The sequence below is a fragment of the Anopheles moucheti genome, chromosome 2, assembly GCF_943734755.1.
Source record: "Anopheles moucheti chromosome 2, idAnoMoucSN_F20_07, whole genome shotgun sequence".
In the NCBI taxonomy this organism is placed as follows: domain Eukaryota; kingdom Metazoa; phylum Arthropoda; class Insecta; order Diptera; family Culicidae; genus Anopheles; species Anopheles moucheti.
The window spans coordinates 83468598-83494673 of NC_069140.1; the positions used below are offsets into that span (position 1 = coordinate 83468598).

The 26076-nt window shown below is 41.3% G+C and overlaps 1 protein-coding gene across 1 annotated transcript in view; it reads right to left on the reverse strand.

Annotated features, from left to right (window-relative positions):
- The window catches only part of LOC128299737 (uncharacterized), a 68149-nt gene that overhangs the window by 13512 nt on the left and 28561 nt on the right, over positions 1-26076 (reverse strand). The window contains exons 2-3 of the mRNA XM_053035782.1: positions 15249-16072; positions 13054-13246 (exon numbers count right to left, since the gene is read on the reverse strand). Of these exons, the coding sequence (XP_052891742.1) occupies positions 13054-13246; positions 15249-16072 (1017 nt within the window). The remainder of the gene's footprint in view (positions 1-13053; positions 13247-15248; positions 16073-26076) is intronic.

The following is a 26076-nucleotide window of genomic DNA, read 5'->3' on the forward strand; positions in this document are numbered from 1 at the left end:
CGTTTTATCATCCCTTTTTTCCCTTTAATCGACACAAAGTGGGGTACATAAATAACAATGCATCCCCCCCCCAACACACAACACTTGCCTGTCATCGGAAATATCAAACATCAATCAAAATGTCATTGGCCATTTGCTTTTATGCGGATGCAGCCACCCCTCCCCTCCTTTTAATGTTACGCGGAACAAAATGCGAGGGCAAAGGTTAAACAAAATTTAAAGTTAAAGTTGCAAAAATAAAAACAAAAAAGCGCAAATGCATTCCCATCCCCCACAAATGTGTCTATGGGAATAATTATTTGCTACGTGTGAGTGAGCTATTTTCAGCACGTTGCAAAATGTTCTGTAAGATGCCATAGAGTTCTGTGAAGGAATAGCGGGGTAACGCTAGCAACCTTAAAAAAGAATTCGCTTCTATTACAAATCAATCAAACGAAATTAATTATCATAGCGTGCTCTGATCCTGCATCGAGCTTGCACCGGCACTTGACGTTTATCGATGACGCTATAATGGCAGGAGAAAAGTCTCTGCAAACTAGATGTGATGTACGTGCTAAATAAAATTTACTCAAAATCGGACGCGAATCAAATCGAAGAAGGCGTTTCACCATCGAAATAAAACGAAAGATCACAACCAAAAACAAAATAAAAATCGCAAACTACTGTTCGCTTGCTGCTGCTTGCTGCTCTGATTGCACCATACATACAATTAAAAAAAACACACATACACACACACACAAAACCAGTTCCGATGGAAAGCGAAAAGGCTGTACACACACACGACAGATCCGCATATGAGACGAACGGACACAGCAGCAGTTAGCAGAGTGAGAAAAAGTTTTTCTTTTCATTTTCTGGCTTCACCTTGCGACCGTTTGCGACGGAGCGGAGAAGAACAGTGGTTGGGAAAAGGGCACAAACGGGGTGTAGCGCTGCTGCTTGCTTGCGTCTTGGGTTTCAACGCGACAGGCCGACCCGACGGATACGCGGGCACGCAACCCGTAACAAGTGAAACCGTACAAAAGCAATAAAGCCAAAAGGGAAGCGCAGAATGCTGCGTAACACGCGTAACGGTAAGAGTAACGTCTTTGTAACATCACATCATCACAATATGTAACATACTTTTGGGTTTTGGTGCTTAAACTTTCTTCCACTGAAATGCGTTTATAACTATTCTAAAAATAAGTTCCATTATATTTACGCCGTTGTTTACAAAATAAAATAAAACACAAACCGTCTTACGTCTTTTGCGTTACCACTTTAAGCATAATTAATAATGCAAATAAATTGATGAAACGTTCCGCGTACGGTTCGAAGCGCAAGGGAAAACACACACACAGGGGGGAGGGAGGGAAATTTATGCGCCTTGACCTATTTCAATAACCGCCGGGGTGGTGTCGTGGACTTTTCCCCAGCGCTGGAGGAACACGCCACGGCCATTGGCGAAAAAAAAGGGTCACAAACAAACGGACGCGACAACGACGACGATGACGACGTTCAACAAAACCGAGCAAAATATTTCTTCTCCATTTACGTCGTTTTGGTTAATATTTGTGCAGAACCGGGGAGAGGGGAAAAATGAGACCCCTTTTTGGCGTTTTTTATCCAGCTACCCCCCCTTACTATATGGTTTGAGTTTACACTATTTAAGTTCATTTGATGGCATTTAAGCGATGTTAAATTCAGTAAGAATTCAATGTTTAATGTTCCCATTACATTTTAACGATTGATTTGAAAGTGTTTTTCCCATATCATGAATAAGTTATTTCAAGGATCATGGGGTTGAATTGAGAATCATTTTGAATATAAAAACACTTTTCATAACAATAAAATAAATAAGCAGCTCGAACACTTCCTGAACACGTCTGTTCCATTTTTCATAGAAGAGGTATTAACATTAAAGCGATTTAAATATAATTTTAAATGTTTTCTAACTAAGATGATCTTCGTCCCAAACTATAAAACCCATTTCAGACATCCCTGTTCGGCTACTGAACTATGACTTAAATGAATCAGATTAAACCTGATAACATGCAACAGTGTAGAATGAGTGCCCTATGGCATCGTGCTTTAACCTGCGTTGTGATACTCAACGGGGTTGCGGTTCGAGACTCATCTGGACCCTCTCTCTTTGTGTAAGCAACAATCTTTATCAATCAACATCAATGCTTTAGGGCGACATCTACATTTATAATATAGCAGTTTGTATGATCTCATATAAAAAAATCATAAATTGTAGAACATAAACAAACAGGTGGTTGTGGTGAATAAAGCAAATGTTGTAGTATTCCGAAACTCTCAATTATTACAGATATTTACAAATACTCCCAATAATATTTTTCAGTAATCTGTCCACGTCGTCACACATGTTTACAGTCTTTGTTTATCATTGATTTGACGCACATAAGAGCTGTCAAACCGCGATGTCAATTAAGTGGGTTACAGCAAAACAAAAAAGCAACCAAATAAAGCCCACATTTGACATTGAACACTAATTATTAAAAAAAAAAAAACAAAATAATACTTAACAACAAAGGCCATCGATTAGATTTAATTATTCTTAACGTTCTGATTATTGATTACAAATTATTTAGTAATGCAAATATGACGACGGGTTTTCCGCTTTTTAACATTTAAAATAAAATCTATCATCACTTGCTTCGCAGTTATTTCTATCACCCCGTAAAGAAAGGTCCAATCGATCATGCATAGGGGTGTATAAGGCAATAACGAGCAGTGCAGCGAATGGGAGCGGGTTATGTTTTTGTTTGCGTTGTAGCTTTTTTGCGTAGCATTTCCTGTTTTCAATAGTTTCCCCCCTTGCTTCTGCGAATGGTGCAGCACTAGCACAAAGGAATTATTTTTACATATCTGCTGAGCTGAGTTACGTTCCTGGCTCTTAAATAGCCAAAAGAGCAACGAATTATCTGAACAATGGACAATTTTGTGTAACAATTCTATCGCAATTATTTCTACAAATGTGTGTGGGGGTTTACGCAAACAACAAACATATTCATTATTTCGGAACAACTTTCTTCTCTCGCCCGTTACCGTTGGCAATAAAAGTTGATAAAAACCAGATTTCAAACCAAGTGTTCCCATTTTCAACGAACGCAAACCAAACCAAAAAAAAACAACTTAAAATCACGTTCCACGGAAATGGAAATTTTGTATTTACAACACATAAACACACACAAAAAAAACCACATCATCTCCACTGTCACAAGGTTTAATGTCGTCTTATGAAGGGCTTTGCTTTTGGTTTTTTGCTCTCCGATGGAATGCAACACACATTTTGAGCCACGCGGGAAACACAGAGAAACCAGATAGAAAAATGATTCCACTCCAACAAGCGCACCGAGTGACCCAAGTGGCCTGGCCCTGCGAGCGAAGAAGAGGGAAAGAACGCAATAAATTAGTTTTCTTGGCTTCCCCCTTCGTTGCGCCGCACCGCAACTCTACTCCGTGTACTCTACCCCGCTGTCCCTGACCCCGTTTCCCGTCCCACCTCCTTCCCCCCCAACAAACCCGCGGCGAAGAAGACGAGAACACATATTTCGGAACACCCGAACATCCAAACTCCGCCGCACGGTGCAACGATGGGCCCCTTACTGCTGTATACTTGTGGCTCGCTCTCGTACACTGTGGCCCGTGTGGCCTTCAATCGAAACGAAAGACCAGCGGGCCCCTGTGTAGGAAATCAAACGCTAGACCTTCTGGCCGTGGTGCACAAGTGGGCACGGTGCATTTGTGTGTGTGCCTATCTTGTCTATCTCTCGGTCCGTCGGAATACCTCGGCCCATATCTTCCTCCAATGCCTTGCCCATCGAATGTCCGGGGTCTTACGGATCTATGTTGGTTTTTTTTCTTCTTCAGTACTGTTGGTCTCTAGTCGCATGTTTAGCTTCAGTGCCTCCTCTTCGTTACATGCCATGGCCATATCGTTTCTACCATTATACCAAAATACCATTTCCGACTCTGAGTAGAAGAAAAAATAAAATAAAATAAAAAAAACCAGTACAAGCTTTACATTTTATTATTCATCGATGTTGCTTCTCGCTCCATTCTTCTGCGCCTCATCATATCGGTATGCACGCGCGCGCATGGAACGAACGCCGCGCAAAAAAGCAAAAGCCTCACGGAAAAGAAAAAGGTAAAGGAAAAAAACGGAAACCCAACGGAGTGATTAGGAAAAGCGAGATGGGCACCCACCACCAAAACTCAACGAGCATTTCGCTTTTGGCAGTTCAAAACACCGTTCCACCGGGCGGGCGCGGGGTAAAAAAGTAAAATCAAACCCCCCCCCCCCCACCCCCCTACACCGGTCGCCCCAAACGACGACCCCACCGCGGAAGGCAAGTACGTTTATTTTCTAGCCTCGCGCAAGTCAGCGAAAACTTTACCGTCTTATCGCTTCCATTTCCCACCGGAGGGAGGCTTAGGCCAACCGCCGCCCGCTGATGGCAAAAGTGGAACACGAAGCAACACGTACGAAAATGTCTTGCTTGATGGCGGCATAAAGCGCTTATCGTATCAGTTCAGTTTGGAACAGTGATAAACTAGTTGGAACGGTAAAGGAATAATTAAAAACATTACTTGATTTGTGTTTATGCGCGAAAGAAAAAGGGAAAGTTGGTAAACATGTCACCAAATCACAGTCTTCAATCACGTAATATAAACTCAAACTATGTGATCATTCCGATATAGAGTTTTTGCAAAAGATAAGATAAGATAAGATAAGCTTTACTGATTCTGGTTGCACTTGATATGGAATCGCGTGCACAATTTAGTGAATGTCAAAACCGGTCAAGCTGTTTACGTATGGGCGAGTTCAAGAGTTGAGATATAAAATGATATTTTTGAAGATTAAATTTAATGCAAATCAAGTAGTAATTGGTTATTATTATTATTAATGTTTGAGTTGATGAAGAGTTGAAGAGTTGATATATAAAACATACAAAATTTTCAGAAATTTTAAACAAGTGATGTACAGCCTTTTCACGTGTTATCGTGCAAATAGACATGCAGCGATTTTTCTCAGTGCGAAATTTCGCAATGCTATTCGATGAAATGCGATGATAAGTTCATATATAAAAAACGGCTTGTCGATGTAATTATTTGACAGCCTCAGTAGGCGCTAACTTGTCTCCAATGAGAAATGGGTTTTTTGCAAGATTGAGCTACTTTGCAAAACTTCGCACTGAGAAAAATCGCTGCATGTCTATTTGCACGGTTAAGCGACTCTCGAGATACGCGAATCTCAAAATTCTCGCGAATTTGTCAAAATCTCAATTGTTCTCAAAAGACGTAACATTTCAGTATTAAAAACAATATTTTTTTAAAAAATTTACTCTAAGCAAAAATAACAAATATAAATGTACTTAGTAACGTGAAAACAAGTAATCGAATGCTTAATATAAACGATATTGTAAAGGGAATTCGAGTTTCGAAAAATTACTGTACAAAATCATCTGTTTTTTCTTTATTAGCACAAAAAAATCCAAAATGTTCCAATTTCTGGCGCAGGGTAGATCCGGATGGGATTTTGGAGCAGTCCTGCCATAAGAAGACGGACGTCACTACCAAATACACCACCAAGCGCGCCGTATCCTCTTATCTATTGTACAACCCGATATATCCCATAAACAATTCTCGATCGCTCTTGAACAACACACCTGACAAGGGCAAGACCTTCAACGGGGCGCGTTATTTCAATTATGAAAATTTTATCAACTTCCCTTTCTTTTTGCTGACCTCATGCGGACTCACCAAACGACACTCGCTGCGTTCAGTAGACAAATAAGGCAAACACCACCGGACGGACATATTTTTTTTGTGACCGTATGACTGACAACCACCGTCAACTTCATCATCCGGACCCGGTGAGAAAAGCAGGGGTTGAAGAGATGAACGAAATCGCAACCTCATTAATCGCCAGCAGGTGAGAAATTGCCGCGGCCCATTTGAGGGTGCTGCTTCAGGTGGTGGTGAGTTTGTTTTTCCTTTCCTGCCTTCTGGACGTACAGAGGGGAGGGAAAAACAGGAGATTGTGTGCGTGTTTTTTTTTGCTTCTCATTTCTTATTCTGTCTACTTAATGCTTCGGAATGGAAGCATACGGCGGCGTGTGTGCTGTTATGCGTTCGAGAAAGTGGGTTGCAGGGTTGCAGCCCCTATAGTGGCGTGGGTCCGCGTAGTGCGATCTTTATCGAACTCATCAATGAGCGGTTCGGTGTTGAGATGATGATCTGCATCCTGCTTCGCTCTCACTTTCACTCGCTGGCGCGCAATCGCTCTCACTAGAGCGGCGGCTCTCACTAGATGAGAATAAATTAATGTCAGTGCTTAGCAACCCCCGACGGACACACGACGGTGGAATTTGTTTTGCAAACGTTATCGGCGCAGATAAATGTAATAAATGAAACATTTATTTAAAATAAAACACTATTTCCATAAACCACAAATATAAACAATTAAGCGCAGTAAAACCACATCATCTTTCACGACGAGTTGGTGTCCACTGCAACCGTAACTTATCACGTGCGCGGGGCAGATTGTATCGTGGCTGGTTTTAATTGTAACTGGGCGTACGGTAAATTTCAACATTCAATGTTATTGGAAAGCAAACCAAAGCAAGTGAAAACGATCTGTGCGCGCAAAGGAGACATACACGTTAAACGTAAGGTTACAGGGAAAAAAAAACATAACTACGCCACATACCACACATCATGCAAGGTGGCGCGCGTGTAACACCGAGGAGGGCATAGGAAGGGCAAACCGCGCTGATCCATTTTTCATCATTTCTCAGGGTGAGAAACATACGCTTTTATGCCCCGTGCTCTATAAACTATATCTAAATAGAGCGTTGTTGTTTTTTTTATTTCTGTTGCTTGTTTGTTTGGCCGTTTCTTCCATCGGAGACACAAATAAATGCATAAAGTAATATTTATTGCTTTTGGAAGTGGTTTAACGCCGAGTGTTGAGAGAATGAATGAAATAGGTTGTTTTATTTTATTTTTTTTATATTGTAATAAATACGATAAGTTTTTGATTCAACGATCTACTGCCGTGAATAAATGTCCAATTACGAAGGACCAACCCAAATAAGATTACATTCACAACTATTCATCCAGTAGATCGTACAGTAATGCATTAAAAGTCCATAAACTTTACCTTTTTTTGTAGTATAAAAAAAAGGAACTTTGTGTTGTTCATGAACAAAAATAATTTACCAAATTATGATGCCCAAGCCAAGCCACTTCAGGTTAATGCAATAAATGCACCAGAATTTGTGCTTCCACAATCAAAACATAGTTAACGCAACATATTTTCTCCATCACTCTACCAAAGTGAACAATTTTATTAAAGCATGCTTAGCCAATGATCCGATAACTGATTGGAAGTGTGCCACTCCACAGTCCCCCCCCCCCCCCCATTCGTCCGTCCAAGAGATATCACATTCCTTTCGTCGCATCTCTGGCCCTCCCCCAGGCGTCTCCATCTTTGCCACTTCAAACACACCCCTTCCCCCACCCTCCGGGCCAAAGCACTTGTATCAAAAAACGGTTCGCCATTCATCTGCCCACGATATGCGCTCCCTTTACAAATAAAGCACAATTCACAGCATAACATTGCACAGTTGTGTTGTGTCTGTTGCGTGTGCGCAAGAGTGAGAGAAATGTAGAGAGCGAGCGGGAGAGAGAAACCCGATGCGTTTCTTCCGTTCCTTCGCTTCTCACTTCACACTCTCGCACTCCTTTACAACCCCTGGGACGGTTTTATGCTTTATTCGCCGCACTAGGTTAAAGCATTATTCTCTCTCCGGGGTTTTCACTCTCTTCGGATGCGCGCACGCTCTCTCTCTCTCATACTCGATGTAGTAATCATATACAACCCCATGAACAGCCACAGCAGGTTTTACTTTTTTTTCACCGTGAACGAACAACCCCCCGGCGGGTTGCACTTCTCTTCCTGTACAACCCCTCACACCCCAAAAACAACCCCTTTACTGGTGCGTTTATCGAACGATCTGCTCCTCATCCAACATCGACCAATTCAACCGGATGATGTGGCTCCTGACGACAACGACAACGACGACGGGGACACATAGCATAATGTGCGATAGGGTGGTGGTGGTGTAATGGTGACGTGAAGTATGTGTTTTTTTTTCGCTGTTGTATCGTCTAATGCCCACAGTTAAGCAATAACAGCACTGAAAAGAACGTACTGACTTGGCTGGTTGGCTGGCTTGTGAAGGTGGACAAAAACAGAAAAGCAGTTGAGAATAAACAATCAATTTTCAGCTTGCTGAGGTTCAGCTACATTTGCTTCACATGCAACAAAGTAATACAAAATGTTGCACAAAGGCAGATAAGGTTGACATTGTTTGTTTGAAATGGTAATTACAGTTGATTTGAAAAACAGTTTGTAAGAATATATGGTTTTCAAAAGTTACATAAAAACAGCCAAGCATTTTAAGCGTTTTCCGATAATTTATAGAAAATTTCCAACATTTTAAATATGTTTTAATATTTTTAAAAGTACATACTATAGAAAATATATATAAAAGTACACAGACTAGGATATAATTGCATAACCCTAACTATTAATTTGATGAAAATTAAGTGTCCCACCAATGACAGTTGTGTTAAGGTTAAAAATAAAACAATGAATATAACATAACAAAAAAAAATACACAATCAGCATCATTCATGCTGACAATAATTTATATTCTGAGGAAAGCATAAGCAAAGAAATTAATACGGAATAAATAAACAAACTTAAATAAACATTATTATCGAAGTTAGTTGTCGATCCCTGGATGTCACTAAATCCCTGGATGACAACCAAGCAGCAATAAATTTGAACGTAATTACTCTAAGTAATTTGTTCACAAAAAAATCTACTTTCCAAATAATCCTTCAATCGTTATAGAACTTATAAAAGAAAGTGGACTGTGCGTTGGCATTGTAAACGTGTCGGAATTAATGATCTTTCTGTTGATATTCACACCTGCCCATTATTATGGCCCACATTACGGCCACTTTTTGGAGATTTACATACATTTTCGAGCAGATCTTACACAAACTCACAAAGAAAAAACACACGCACTCTTCTACCCTATCGGAACCATTTCACGTGGCTCTTTAGGCGTTAGGATCCGCGCTATCAATTTGTGCCGTCGTTCCACTGATAAGGGGGGGGGGGGGGGGGGGGGGGGGGGGGCGGAGAAAGGAAAGGGAAGGCGTCAGCTTAACAAAAAAAAAGGCATCCATAGAACGGAACGTCACACTCGCGTGGAAACGCTAGAGGAACAGAACAACGAGAGAGATTAGAACGGAATGACATCATTTGCGTCACCAAGCGCCTCCATCACTCAGCAACCCCCAACGAAACCCACCCTTTCTAAGATCTCCAGCTGGCTGGTTGGTGAGGGTTTTGGGACGGGTTCAGTTCTTTGCTATGCGCACGGACGTTTTTGTACGTTTCGTTGCTTCAACAAGCGATATTTCCGCTTCTCGTTTTCGAACGGTCGCGCCGCCCTGTGTGTTCTGGCGCTTCTCGGTCGTCAGTGGCGTTAACTTTGCCTTTCGCTCACGTACCCACCAATAGGGCACGTACCGAGCTATCGGAGCAACTAGAAGAACGATCAGCGCTACAGCAGAAAGCGGTCTGCCAGGGGGGGGAGATGTGCGAATGGCAGCCTCTTTCAATAAAGAAGCAGCAACACAGCAGCGATGGAAAAATATGCACAGCTTTTCTACAAAAAAAAACACTGCCACTGTATTGAACTGAGAGCAAACAAAGAAAAACGTTCCCGGCCCAACAACCTTCGGAGAAGATTAGCAAAATTAGAGCACAATTTTTAGGAATTCTCAGTCGGGAGCTTAAACATGAATTGAAAAATGAAACAAGCAAACCGATTTAATTGAAAAAGATTTGCCCAAACATGTTCCAAATTCATTTAAATTTAAATAATCTTCAATTGAATTCTGTAACTACAGCAAATAACTCTTATAACACTAGAACTCGCAAGCGCTTGGAGAGTTATATTATTGATTATTTAATAAACCATTTCGAAAAGCTGAAATATCTTTTAAATATTCTTTCTTTTTTTTGTTTTAAAATAGAGATATAAAAGTATTTATGCAACCACCACGGTAAAATTGGTTCAGTAAATCATTAAATTAAGCGTTCCAGACAAAATCACAGGTTCAGTAATACTTCAGGCAAAACATGCTTATTATACAGTTCATAACTTAAGTATACGGTCTCTTGTTTTTTTTGAGAATTAAAAAAAAACAAAATCGATGAGACCAATGTTATTATGAATAAAAACTACATGATTTTAAAAAAATGGCAATGATGGCAGCGCTTATTCGAAGTAAGATTTTCTAAAAATATTTTATTCTTTTACACTCTGAAACAGACGATATTTTTACCTTTGGTTTTCGTTTACACATGGCAAGAAATGCACGAAATGAGTATAGGAAAATTATCCTACCATTATATAATATTATTCCAGTTCCGCCTTTTAGGTATAGGAATACCGATTTATTAAAATAGTATAGGAACATTGTTTAAAAGATTCATATAAAACAATAGGAACCAAAATATGAAATCAAAACAAATCCAAAACTCATTATTAAACAAAGGTAACAAACAAAGACAACGAGAATATGTTAATTTAGTGGCAGAAATCAGCAAAATTTGAAAAAAAACTACGTTTAAAATAAAAAAAAGTGTTAAAAAAAGTTAAAAGTGTTTTGTTATTAAAAACACAAACTAAATAAATTAATTATACGTAACGTAAAAAGAGTAAATGATGATCACTTGTGTAAAAAATTTATGGAATATTTAAAAAAACTCTTCACAAAACTATTTATTTGTTTTTAATACAACTTTTTTTTCAATCATTCACATAAAAAAGTACCCTTCTAGTTATGTTACTCACTGTACTATGCAAATTATTTCCATCTTTAAAAAAGATTTCCATGAACTGACAATTTGGAGACACTTTCACAAAATATAAGTGCAATAAATATATACACACACACACACAAAATACAAAACTTTCCAAAATCTCTGCACTGCACCACCACACAACTTTCCCTTCCCTTGCTCATATTGCTCCCTTGCGCAAATCGTGCATCGCATTACACACACAGCGATTATCGTGCGCCTGATGTAATGCTGACAACAAATCAAAACATACCACCATCAACACGATACCCCTCGCGCACGGGTTTCGTGCTGATAATGAAGCAGAAAGCAACAACACTTTCAGCATACTTAATATGCTTATCTGGTTCCTGGCTCCGTGTTTCCTAGTGTCGTTCGCTGTGTATCGCAGCGCGGAACGGAAGACAAATATAATTACTTCGCGGTGTGTATGTTCAATCTTATCTCATACGGTCGCCGTTCGTCGTCGTCAAAACTCGATTCGCAAACGTGTGTGACACACATTCTAAACTGTTAAGGTTTGTTAGAATTTTTATTTTCTTGTCGCGATGATGGTCGGATAAATACATTTCGCTTTTGTTTGTTGTCATTGGCCGCGTGTAATGGTGATGTTTCACGATGGTAGTTGGCCGATGACAGGCAATACTTCAGATGCTTAGCAACCAGCTAATCCCACCATTCGGGGAAAAAGCTCGAGGATACTGTCAGTAACCAATCGTTATCAATCGTACTCTGGAGCTGACTGTTACGAGTCCTCCTACTATTACATCAGCGCCATCGAAACAAATTTCACATACAGAGTGCGCTCTAGGTAAAACAGAACTGAACTGAATTGCACTGCCTAAGGTTAACTGCAATTGACACGACATGCACCAGCGGACCTGCCTCGCCACAGCCCAACTCATTGATAACGGGTGTGATGACGGTAATGAAATAAAAAAAAAAACACTCAAACCAAGTAAAACAGTACACCGGGCTGTGTCGAGTCGTCGTGGAAAGGGAACACCCGAATGAGAGCATAAATTTTCATGCTTCTCCGGTTGCGGGCCTCCCCGCGGCCGAAGTACATTAAACGTGTGGCAGTGAGGTTCATTTCGGTTCACTAATATGGCAATGACGCACTGAAGTACCAGGGAACAAGAAAAAAAATCATCACGACAGACAGGCATGAGCGTAATTTCAGTTCCACTTTATATAACACTTCAAAATTGAGTATAAATTACGAGCTGTTTTTTTTATAAAATATAAATAAGTAAATGCTTATAAGCGATACGTTTTTATAAGTAAATATTTCCATATTCTAACATAATATAATATCATAAAATTAACAAAAAAGTTATTAAAGAATGAAACAAAATGTTCAAAAATTCAAAAAGATAAAAAAGGAATGATGAACAAATCAATTATAACATGAGCAATTGATATTATAATAGTTTAATAATATCTAATATTTCAAGAAGATTAATGTAAAAAACAAAACATTTTCTTAATTCATTCTAAAAAAATGAAAAACCCGAAACAGGAAACAAACAACCACAAACGAGAAATGAAAAGCAAAGAGAGATAATAAAAAACACACACAATGCGCTTGAGTCAGCATTGATTTGGTTGTTAGCATGAGAGATATGGGGCCGAGAATCAGAATGAAATTGGAAACGACAGACACACATACACACACACATACACACAAGCAAACCCAAAACCCTACCCCGTTGTAGGGGCTTGTGTTGGAATTTTTGCGTTCGTTTCTTTTCTGTCTGTTTTAAAATCAGTGACACATCATTTAAATTTGTTGTACATCTGTCACATGTCGAAAGCGATGCGTAAAAGACAAGCTGTCAAATTGTTGCACTATGATAATTGATAGCAATTAGCATGATTCGCGTCATATGCTTTAAAATAAGATAAAAAAAGAAAAGTTTCACATTCACAGCGAGAGCTCAATAAAACAGACGATAAATTTAATAATCCCTGCAAAACGAGCACCTCCCCCCTCCGATGTGGTTTACTTTCACGATTAAGCTAGTTCATGGTCAAGTTCTTGACCATCGAGCGTTCGGTCGGTGAGAAAACGTTACACTCGAGAAACTTACCTCGCCGTGACAGTTGCGGCCCAGCGGCGTATTTTCCGGCAGAAAGTACAGCCGGAGGGCTATCAGCAGGCACTGCTCGTTCCGATCCTTCCAGACCATCCGCAGCTCGGCCAGGCACGCGATCGGCGAGTCGGACCACGGTCGGACCGGTATGCAGTCGCCGAGCGCCAGCACCAGCGGTCGGTAGTGGTGCCTGCAAAGACGTAGGGGACGGAAGAGAGAGAGAGAAAACAAAATCAGAGGCAACTCCGGATTCAAGTGTGCAGTGGCCGCAGCAGGAGGGCAAACGAGTTTTGGGGGCTTTGGGGCTCTTCTACTACATATTCCTTCGATATTTGCATCGGGATTAACGTGAGATTAGCGTTAACGTGGGGAGGTGGGTGGGTCCGGTTGTTTTAATCCGAATGCAAAATCCTAACGGTGGGTTTCGGTTTGCGGTATTGAGGATGATTTTCTTCGCTTTTAAAATCCTGCTTTTTGCCATACTCGCATAGGATAAAACGCATTTGAATGAAGAAATTAATTAATGCCCTTGAAAAGAAATTTAAATTTATCTAATTATTTAACTGTATCAACATTTTTATATCATATTTCTATTTGTCTCTATTATTTATTATTAAAAGCTCAAATAATCCTAAAAATATTTTTCTATTGTGATTCTTGAACTTATGAGGACTCATGGAGATCTATGAGGGTTCCTTCTGAATGTTTGAGGAAATTCACCAAACTTGGAAGCTTTTAAGGAAATTCACGAATCGTGAAAGATTTAATAAACAATAAATCGTTTTGAAAAATTCTTAAAGAGAGCAAAAACAACTCTACACCCCAAAAAAACCTCATCATAATAAAGGAACACATATATACCCAATTCATTAACCTACAAAGAACTTCACCGCCCGTATCGTTTTGCTACATTGTTAGCACAAAGGCGTTTATAGGGCACACGTTTTCCACTCCCTTATTCCAACCCAAGGCGGCAAGCAAAACCCAAGTCGAGGTCTGAACACACACACATGTCATAGTGAATGAGCCTGTGCCGCGTGTGCACACGAAAGCACAAATCAATAAACGCAACCGACGGCCACTAACGAGCAGCGTGCGGATAATATTCAACCAATACCGACCAACCCGCCTCGCGTTGGTCAGCAGAAAATCTAACAAAACAGAGCGTTCGAAGCATTAGCATACCGCGAGCGCGAAGGATATGGCAGAACGCGTAGAGCGGAAGAATCTAACTTCAAAATAGTGACTGTGTTGCTGTGTCTTTTTTTGAAGGGAAGGTTCTAGCACGGCGCACAGCGAAAAAGAAAATGGAAAAAAGGTGTTATTTAAAGCACTGGCCTCCATCCAGCTCCGTTTATTGAGCGGAAACATGCAAAAGTATGCGAGGAAAAGATTAATTAAACACGAATTTTGCACCAACGATCGAACAGATAATCGAGTATATATCACCACATTTATAAGGGTGTAATTAGCATTACTTTTCTATGATCGATAAAAAAAAACATCGTTATAGTAGTGTTTTTAATGGGAATGTGAATAAGTTAACGGAAATTGTACGACCACAAAGCAGAAAGAAAACAACCCAAAACACATCAGAACTGTCGGCTTTTTATGCTATTTATATAAAGCCTTTTACTCTTTAGTTCGAGTTACGCGAAAAATGTGTAATATCGTTTATACTAATATCTTTATAATATCGTTTACATTTAGTATTCGGTGATCAATTTGCTCTTTTCAATTTCAATTTGTTGCAAAGCGCATTAATAATTGATATTTTTATATTTATTTCGGCAATTATGTGAAATTGTTACGAAAATTTATGTTTATAATATTAAAATATAACGTATTTGTGGAAAAAATTTGAAATTTGACAAATAAAATAATCAATTCCACATACAAAAATAAACGATCTGTCAAAATTTTGGTATTCGCGTACAAAGTTAACAAGACGTCAATGAAATATAAAACATTTAAAATTATAATAATTAACTCTTTATACTGTAAGCATACTTTTAAAGACGCTTGATGATTCAAAGTACACAAAAAAAGGTGCAAACAATACTCAAGAAAAGCGTACAAAGGTCAAGATATCAAAACAAGTAGTAAACGAAAGAAATTAACTCGAGATGATAAACGACTCTTCCACACTTAAACAATTAACATGAAAAGGGAGGAGGGTTCCCAATACTTACTCTCGATCAACCGACGTTAATCGGCAAAGGTTGTTGTTGATGCCGGCTCTGGTGCTGGTACCGTTGCTGCTGGCAACACTGCCCCCAACACCACCACCACCACCACCACCAACAACTCCTCCAACGCCACCACCGACGCCATTTTCGCTGACACATTTTCGTTGCGTTTGTTTTGGCTTCGCATGGTTGCTGCCATTTTGACTCTTGCCACCGTTGGCACTGGAGCTACCGTTGTTACCGTTACTATAACTATTGCTATTGCTATTACTAGTACTGCTGTTACCACTATTTCCACTATTACCACCACTACTACTACTACTACTACTAGTACTGCTGCTGCTGCTGCCCCCGGTCGTCGACGCACTACTACTGTTGGCATTGGTTTGATTGCACTGGGCAGTGGATGTGCCACCGTTGCGGTCCTTCAACCGCTCGTCCCGTTCCTCCCCCGATGGTGGCGTTTCACCATCCTCGCCAGCCAATTGCGTCTGGGTGACAGCTGCTGTGGAGGAGGAATCCGGCGAGTCGGTGGTGGTGGAGTTCGTGCCACCCTCGCTGGGAATGTCGACCGATGGACGTCGCCGATCGTGGCCATTGCTGGTAGTACTGCTGCTGCTGCTGTTGGTGGAGGTAGTGTTGCCAGTGCTGTGTGATGGGCCACCAACACTTCCGCTGCCGGCAGCGGACACTGGTAGGCTGGCTACGGACGAAGCGGACGAGCTGGAACCACTGCCCGGTTCGTGCGCTACCTTCTGACCGAACGTTATTTTAACGCCCTTGAAAAACGTGTACGAGCCATGGTAGCCGCAGGGTCCACCAACGACCTGGAAAGATTCGAAGAATAAAAGAAAATGTTTTAGAACACTTGCCACTAAAGAGAGAGAGATTATTGAGCAATATAAAACTAAGAACTAAGAACATTCCACAGGAAGACCTCAAGACCCAGAAATTCAGAGCAACTTTGCAACTTTATTTCTTCTACAAATCCCTTGATATTTCACCTTAGGTATCTAACATTAGTTCACATTATTATTATCCTCAAAGCGCATACCGTCCGAGGAGATCTTCATTTCCATAGAAACACAACCCAAAAATGCCCAATCTCAATGTGCTACATCACCGGCAAAGAGCTCATCATCCGAGAGGCCTCGTCGATCGATGTCCAACTGTGTCTGCAGATAGTCGAGTGCCTCCAACACATCCGGTCGCCCCCTTCGAAGCTGCTTCGTCTTCAGCAATCGTCTTAACGCGCGAAGAAACTCCCGCTGATCCAAACCCACGCGGGGCGAGTAGAACTGCTTCACCCAACCCACCATACGGGCGCGATCGGACCGATCGAACTCTTTCGAAAACCCATCCACACCGGACAGATCCTCCACGCGGAGCAGAAACTTATCGAGCTCCACCGCGATCAGCTCCCTGGTGATGCGGTCCACTTCGGCGGTTAGTTGCGATGCCACCGGTGATACGGGGGGACTAACCAGCACCGGAAATGGACGTACTTTACTGGGCAATGGTTTCACCGGAGCAGGCGGTGGTGATGGTGCTTCGGAGATCTTCGTGGTGGATTGCTGTATTATTACGACCGGCGTCTGTGGTTCTGGCAGTCGAACCGGTGATCTTCGCTCCTCTATCTCCCAGGAAAGATTCTCAACGTCCTGAGATGAGGATCCCCTAGCATCTCCCCACTGATAACCGCTAGCGATGGGATTCTTTGCCCAAACATCCTCGTCTCCTGTTTCCGCATTCTCAGGAACTACTTCATCCGGCGTTTCGTACACTTCCGGCACAGGGTGTACCTTATTGGGATAGAGTTCCAGGGGTTCGACCAGTCCCACACCAGCACCCTGCAAACTTGATGGCACCTCACGCAACGTCAGCCACTCATTTTGCACGTCCCACTGTAGTTCGTGCAGGAAGTTACTCTTCTCGTCGGGTTGCAGAGTGGCCGGTACCTTCTTGAGGCTCTGCACCCGCCGCAGGGTGCGAACGAGGACGGGTGCTAGCACACGGAAATCATTCGCCAGCTGAAACTGTAACGGATCCGGGCCAGTTCCGTTCGTTCCGATGCGGGAGAGCACTTCGAAACCGTTCGTTTTGCGCAGCTTTCGTTCCAGTTGCTCGAGCAGCTCCCGGTCGGTAATGCGATCGATGGCGCTTTGGAACACGCTGCTACCGTACGCGTGCGGAAGTCGATACGCTTGCAGCACTTTCGCTAGATAGTAGAGTTCCTTCAGAACTCGCCGTTCTTCACGCTTTTGGGCAAATATTCGACCGTTGTCTGAGGCTTCCGAATACTCGACGGGATGGTGATCGTTCGTCTCGAACAATTCCGACAATGCTGTCTCCAGGTCGCGATTGTGTCGCGTCGATGAGGATGCTGAGACAGTATAGACCGAGATGCACCAAAGAGTAACCGACAGAAGCGACTTGACGGTCTTCATCTTTGATGGTAGCTTTCACCAGGGTATTCGAATGCAGACTGAACATGAGCACCCGATCGAGTATTGAATTTATAACCCGAAAAACGAATCCGATAGGAAGACCTCTTCTACCAGGTATTACAAGAAGGAGTATAACCTGTACATAAAGCTAACAGGTAAAGATAACGTGGCTCCTTCAAACATTATTATGTTTTGTTGGTACACAAATATGATCAATCACGATCAATTGTTTTCAACTCATTTATTGTTTGCACTTTTGATCTTCAAGAGCGGCTTTAAAGATACCTCATACCATAAGCATACCGGAAAGTGATTATAATACCCCGATCAACCAAGGTTAATAAGATCCATCACTGGTCCATTCTGTACACGGTTGGAAATTCCACCTCGAAGGCGCCCATTGCATCCTTCTCCCTCTCCAAAGCGAACACCCATAACAAACCACAGGTATAGAGAACCGGGCACAACATCATTACCTACATATCCACCGCCGTATCTCCCGAACCCTATATTACACTGTTTTTCGGGTCGGGTCAGTCAAAACTCGCCTCATAATCGGGAACTCCAAAACACAGCAGTTGCGACCCAGATGGTGGGTAGAAATGAGTTTTGTTTTGTTTTTCTCTGACCGCCAGGTTCGGTTATCCTCTGGCGGGACACCATTCCGACCGAAGAAATGATTTCATCTGTCACGAAGAGGCGTCATGCGCAAGGGCTAATGAGCTGGGCCACGATCATGTACCTGTGGTAAACATCTTTTACCAAACGGCGTGCGGCAATCTCCACCAATTGGGGGTAAGAAAATGATTGCCTTCCATCCATTATCCGTCGCGACATCGATGACGGAGACAAATGCGGGAGGTCCTTTGGACAAATTTTCAATCCATCGATCACGGCGGCGATCAATTTATCGAACGAATGTCGCATAGATTAAATGTGTATTAACAGTCTGGCCCCCCCTGGCTAATCGAGGTTTGTCGTCGTGATCGGCGATCGATATTTATGACGATCGTGACAAATATCATCCCTGACCTTGACACAATCTTTTGGGGAAAAATATTTTCTTACAGCTAAGTACAAGATGATGAGAGAGAGAGAGGGAGGAATTATGTCAGTAATATGATGTTCTTGTGGAAAAAAAATCAATAAATCCGTTGCAATCCCACAACAATCCGTATCTACTTTTATCGCACAAAAAACATCGGATCATACGATCTAACAGTCATAATATGTTTATCAAACATGGTCTACCTTTCTGCAGCTTGTATGATTGATGCTCAGCGCAACCCCCCCAACACAAAAGCTCTCGGATGCCTCACGGAACGCCAATTAGCTCTCGTCCCATTAGCCATCAATGGTGTAAGAAGCGTTGCGCTAGCGTCAGCGATTGAGAAGCGTAGCGACAACAGCGAAAACATAAACAAAGAACTCCACACGAACTACGCCACGGAAAAAAATAAATAAACAACGCTCAAGGTGCAATCTGCTCATTGTGTGTGTATTTATATGCTGCTAAAATGTCGTTATAGCATGCACTTTGCTCACTTTGTATAGTTTTTTTTAAATATGACTGCAAGTGTTGAGTTCGCTTTGATTTACGGTCCTCCTGTCAATTAGCAAATATTTAGAGATGACAGCCATAGTTTGACAGCCATAGTAGATGACCAAAAATATTTTAATCACAATAACACTGGGTAATGCGAATTGAATTTTCTTTATTCTATTTCAATTCCGGATACGGATTTCATTCTTCAAATATCTCTATCTCTGGCGTGCTTATATGTTCTAAGCTCATGACAGTATAATAACACTAGTACGACAGCAATCAGCGAAGTGTTACTAACACGAAACCAAACAAAATGGCTGTTTATGCTTTTAAATTTAAATGTCCGATCACCGGATTAATTACACCAGAAAACACTAACCATCTTTTAGAGGCATTTAGACGATAACCTATTGACGATTGTGCAACATTTTGACAAGTGATGACAATTCATGGAACTAATAATGAAAAACCCGCAATAATCGAATGTTAAACACACTCTCTTCCCAGAATACATTCGAAGGCCCTTCAGCATCGTTCGTTTGTTTGTGTTTACAGATTTCACCACCCTAAACTGCGCGCTGCCAGTCAACAAACCTGCTGTTCAATCGATAGAGGCAAGATTCATATTTTTGGACGAAATCTCTGTCGAAACAATTGAGTAAATGGTCGAGGGTTCCAGAACCTTCCAAAACCATTATCAACATCATCATCGAGATGTATATATCACTTTGAGGCAATTGTTTCTAGAAATAGCAATTTCTGAAAGTACTTCCAAGAAGATGCAGAATTCAACAACAATATGGGAAACATAAGTTAACTCTCTTGTGAAACAACTTAGAAATTGGTTTTGAAATTTGAAAATAAAATAATAATAATATTTCTAAATAATTAACAAATTAACTAAATTAATTAATAACAAATAAGCACAAATTACACAAATCACAATAAACAAGTTAATTAACAAATTAACGACGATATCGTTAAATGATAAAATAATAAAATAATAATAAATAATAAAATAATATAATGATTTAATTATAAATCATATTAATAAATAATAATAAATATAATATTATTTAATATACTTTTCTTTTCAGGTTCCCAGAAAAAAACAGCTCGATTTTAGCTATAAATTAGGTAAAATTGGCACCTAATACGACGAAGATATCAAACCCTTTTATCTCCCAATATCAAAACCCACCAATGTAGCGGCAACAAAAAGCGGCAGTGTTACGAACGCGACGCTCGAGATCTATTTAATGTAATCTTCATCCGTTGTGTTACATTATTTTGATAGATAAAGAAAGCAAAAAAAAAACCTTCCACAAAAAAGCGCAGCACACGATCGTCATCGATAAATTCAAACCCACCCCCTCCCCGTCCGACACACACACACACACACAAACGCGCTCCTTTCGCTCTCTTTTCGCTTGCCACGGAAAGTGAACCGCCGCCTCAAGGTGTGTAACCGGAGACTGCGGGCACTCCGCTCAACAGTCCGCGCCGCTCTCATCGCTCTGTTGTTCGGCTGGCGCAGCATCGGAACGCCTCAACGGGAAGGAAACGGAACGGAACGAAACGGTACCAGAAGCGAACCGAAAGAAACCAACCCCCCGGAGGAGGGGGAGGAGGAGGGGGTGAAAGGAAGCAACGAGGGGGGGGGGGGGTACGTAAAGCGCGACCCTGACGCTGTAGCTTCAACATCATCCCTCGCTGCTGCGGCCACCCTTCTCCCCTTCCACCCACCCCAATGCTCAATCAACCCCACACACCTGTACTCACTACCCCCCTCCCACCCCTTTGCCCCCTCAAAAGGGTGGACGGAACGGAGAGAAACAACAAAACAACAATTCCACCCCTTCCCCCAACTCACTCACTCTCACCGAGAGACGACTTAACCCATCATTTACCGGGTGGAACGTGAATAAAGCGTGAAGTGGAAATGAGATGGTGGTGAGCAAACCGAGGGTGACCCGTTTTGGGGGCGCGCGAACGAGCGCGGGAGGCGGGATCGGTTGCGCGCTGCATGTGAATATTCATTTACGAATGAAAATAAGCAACACTCTCCCTCCCCTAACCCACCCCTCCCTTCGTAGTAGCAGCCAACTCCAACCACCCCCCAATCCCCCACCGAGCGCCACGCAGTTTGGCCTTTCCTGGTCAGTGTTAATGGGCCAGAGCGATGTGTGTGTGGTGCATCGCGCAAGTTGTCAAATGAAAAATGATGCACATTCTTATTGGAACAATTGCAGCGGTTTGTGTTAAATGGATTTTTATTTTTGATTTTTTTTTTTTGGTCTTTTCCATTTGTGTGTACCGTGTGTGTGCCAATAATGTACTTTTAATGACATTTCACAGCGGCGGCCGGTAACATTAACGCCGCTGTGTTGTACACGTTCGATGGTTAGTGCACAAATAGCTAGCGTTTGTAGCGTTTCATAAGTTCATAAGGTTTATTATTCCATATTTTGGAATTAACTTTAGTTTTATTTTACGTATTTTAGTTATATTATTATTTTATTATTTATTTTTTGATTTAATTTATATTATGACGGCAATGCCGTATTTTATATTTTATTATTTGTTACTAGAAAATTTAATTTTTACTAGAAAGTCCTAAATCTTACGCATTACAACACTAATTTATTTAAAAATCCCGTCTAATTTTAATATCATTTTTTAGAAAATTATATTCAAACCCCTAAATTCGACAGGAATTCTTGTGCTTATTTTGACACAACAAAATGAATCAATATATTTTTTTTCTATATTTTAAACTGGTAACTACTGTGTCTTTAAAAAAAATACATAATTTTACATAAATCAAAGAAGGCAGGGTTTTTCGATCAATTTTCCCTCTCTAGGCTAATTTTATTCTGACATTTCAGCGGCAAAAAGATTTCTATATGCAAGGTGGCATTTGGCCAAGGTTTATAATTGTTATATATTTATGTATTAATGTTTATTTGATTTTTTTTTGTAAAATGTGTAAAAATTCATCAAATGTTACGGTTTTATGAGATGTAAAAATATTCCGACCAAATCTGAGCAGTTATTTTTAGAAGTCTGTCGGTAAGTTCAAATTCTAATGCAACCAATAAGACTTTTGAGTAGTAAAACGCTTAAAACGATTTTTTAAAAACGAATAGAGAGAAAGCATGAATTTCGAACAAATGGACAAAAGCACGCTACGTAGCAAACTACCCCGCGTAAGCAAGTGGTCAGACATAAAAAATGGAACGCATCACGAATGAATGAAGGTGAATAAAAACGACAAATCGAATGCAGCAAAAAAAAAACTAACTCACTCAGCTTAAAAAGTGAACGTTTCGATTCAAATCGCACATTGAAAAAAAGCAACTCTTGATCGACTCACTTTCCCCGGAGTGCACCACAACCCGGGGGGAGCGGTTTTTGTAAACAGTTTTTTCTTAACCAAAGTTAATTAATGTTTAGCTGTTGTCACGAATAAAATGTTCGGACGGTTTGTAAACTCTACGCGCGTATGCGTGTACCTTTACACCCATGCGTGTGTTCTTCGACGTGTCGGAAGAAGGAAAAAAGCGATGCCAAAGGGGTGTCACGTTTTGTACGTTACGTAAGCACACACAAACAACCCTCCCCACTACCCGGACCGTTGGACGGCACTGATGAAATATACAAACGGTCAAACCGCGCTAAACAGCACTCGGAAGCATTTTATACAAAGAACCCCCAAAAAGAGCCTAGCGAAGAAAAAAAAAACAACGAACAATTTGACACTTTTTGAATAACCGATTTCAACCTTTTTTTTGGGGGGGTCGCAAAGCCATCACCGCAAATTTACACGCTTCTATAAAAATAAAACTAATCGCAACCGATAAATATGTGTGTACACCGTATTCCGTGCACGCAAACCTCTTCTTTTTTTTCCGCCAGAACTACTTTAATCCACACACACAAACACACACATCCACACAGATGGAAAGATCGTAACGAGCGGTAGAGTTGCGATGAAGTGATAATCGTGGCGTGTTGTGTTGAAAGCGTACGCGCGGGCACACGGTACACGCGCCCGCTCGGACCAGAAGCATAATGGCAGAGCATAACGCAATCAACACATACTACTCCCCAAACACCCCCCCCCCCCCCCCCCAAAGATCGCGTCGTACTTTTTCTTCGATCTTGATCTAAAACTAACTGCAACGAAAACCTCCTCCAGCAGCGCCTCGTCGCTGTGCGCGATGTTGGCGGTGTTTTGGGGTGGTATATTCATCGCACAACCTCTGTGTGTAAAGGCGTGACACGTTTGTTCATCCCCTAATGCTACCATCCATACACACACACCAACAACCGACACAACTGTCAAACGGGAAAGTCAAATGGGTCTAAAAGGATGACCCCCCCCCCCCCCCCCCTGCAATACGATCGGTCCAAACACCCCCCACCCCCTTCTTCCAACCCCTCCCATCCCTAACCACTCCCCCAATTCATGTTGTGCACTTGATTTGCACATGCCCCAGGGAGGGGAGGGTGATTTTTACTATTTTTTTTTTGGCTTCAATGCCATACGATGTGGCTTTAGAAGGAATTAAGGGGGCCTCCTCTTAGCCGAGCCTGCTGCTGGCTAGCGGCGTCCGTTATCATGCAACGACGAGAGAACTGACGAATGCGCTTACACATCGTTAAACGGGCCCCTTCTCTTCTCCGACCCCATTGCCGCCATGTGCCTTGCCACGGGGGAAGGGACAACAACAGAAAAAAAGCAACATGTCTGTTATTTTAATCTTCGTTCGTGAATGGGTCAAAAAAAAACAAGGGAACAAAACCTTGGAGTACTGCAATAATGGTTCATAGATGGCAATTTTCTATGTTTTGTGACTATAAACTAAATAAATATAAATATAAACATAAAAAAATAAATCAATGAAATATTTTTTTAATTAACTTTGGAATATTTTTAACACATATTTTTATGTGGAATATAATTAAATTAATAAACTGGGAGGAAATGCCCAAAGTCATGCAATTTTGACAAGATATGTCGACCATACGGCCCTCGGCCGTTATAATGGAAAAATAAATAAAAAATTAATAATTAAATTATTCAATATTTACTTCTTTATCTACACACACACACACACACACAACACTATATTGTGCGAGAAATTGTTCGTTTAGCTCCAAACCCAAAAGCTCCCTTGCGTTTTGCACACCAATCAAATCGTGTTTGCCGCCTCTCACTTCTCTTTATTCGCGCACTTAATTCAACTCGTGCTCTTTATAATGCGTTGCTTCTTTATTCACACTCGCAACTCGCAGAATAATAAGAGAATCTTCATCTTGGTGCTAGATTGTGGGGGATGCTTTTTTTTTTGTTTATTTCGATCTGTTTGTTGCTTGGAGTCGAATTTTCAACCCCTGACGAGATTTTAGGATCTGAAAGATCTGGTGTGTGCGTGTGTGTGTGTGAGAGAGAGAGAGAGAGAGAGAGAGAGAGAGAGAGATAAGACAGCTTCTTACGTTTCCCTCTAAAAAGACAACCCTTACACAACGCTACCCTGCCCGATAGAAGTGGACATTGCCACGTTTGGTAGCGGTTTGGAGGTTAATGTTGTTTTTTTGTCTCCTGCGTCGCTCGTGTGTGGCTTTAGGTGCTGTATTCAAGGTTTTTCAAGGTGCACTATAATATTTAGTTACACTTCGGTGCTGGGAAATTATGAGATTACAATGTAAGCACGTAAAATGAGCTTTTTTTGGTAATAACTTAATTAAAAGAGTAATTAATCAGTTGTATTGTGGACACGTTACTGCCTTACATATTTCGGTAGTAATTCAAACTAAAACAGCAGTGCACATCCCCATTGGAGATTAATTTACATTGTGTTAGGTTGCATTTTTATGATGATGCTCTTTGTCTGCCGTGTGCGGTTTACTTACCCAGCACACTAATATTACCCTTCATGCTGGATATCGTGTACTACACTCTACCTGCCATAATGAATATTTATTAGATAAAACAACAAAGCAATGAGAACACAACGCAATAAAACGGGAGGAGGAAGGAAGAAAAAGGCGATGATTTATTTACTCGAAAATAGGCACACTTGGAAAATAATTTTAAAAAAATTACTCACAAAAGGCAAACCTCAAAACGCTTCACCTAAGAACAATAATGTACTATTATATTGTTTTCCATCGTACAAAAAATAAACAAGGATATTCATTTTCGTTGCGTCCTATTCCCACACAAACGGACAGATATCAGCGGATAAAACCACCAATCCTCAAAGGGAGACCCTCCCCACCCCGTAAGAATTGTTGCCAAAAAGCCGTGAAAACAAGAGAACTGCCCACAAATAGCGACATATCGGGGCAGCACCGAACCGAACGGACCGCAGTTGCGAGTGCTCATGCACGGGAATACAAGACACACATATACAAAATCGATGCGAGGTCGAACATTCCGTCAGCATACGGCAGCAGCAGCAGCAGCAGTAGCAGCAGCACGAAATACGAACGTTGTTTTTCGACGGCGTTGTTGTTAAAGAAGAACAACCGAACAACCATCGAAAGAATGGACGCGTCGAACGAGAAAAAATCCAACAAAAAGCGAACAAGAGCAAAAACGCATTCACACGCGCGTGGTCGTCATCCCCTGCTCTTTATAATGCGTATTCCCAAATTCAAGGGTAATCGCCGCTGTGTCAAAGCACTAAATCCTATATAGTGAATAAATTTCCTCTATGCACATTGCATACATAAAATATGATTCACGAACACACCCTCCACACACGCTTTTCGATGGAAAAGATGGACCAATTTTCCCTTTATCCGCGCACACCATCTGTGCAGGGTT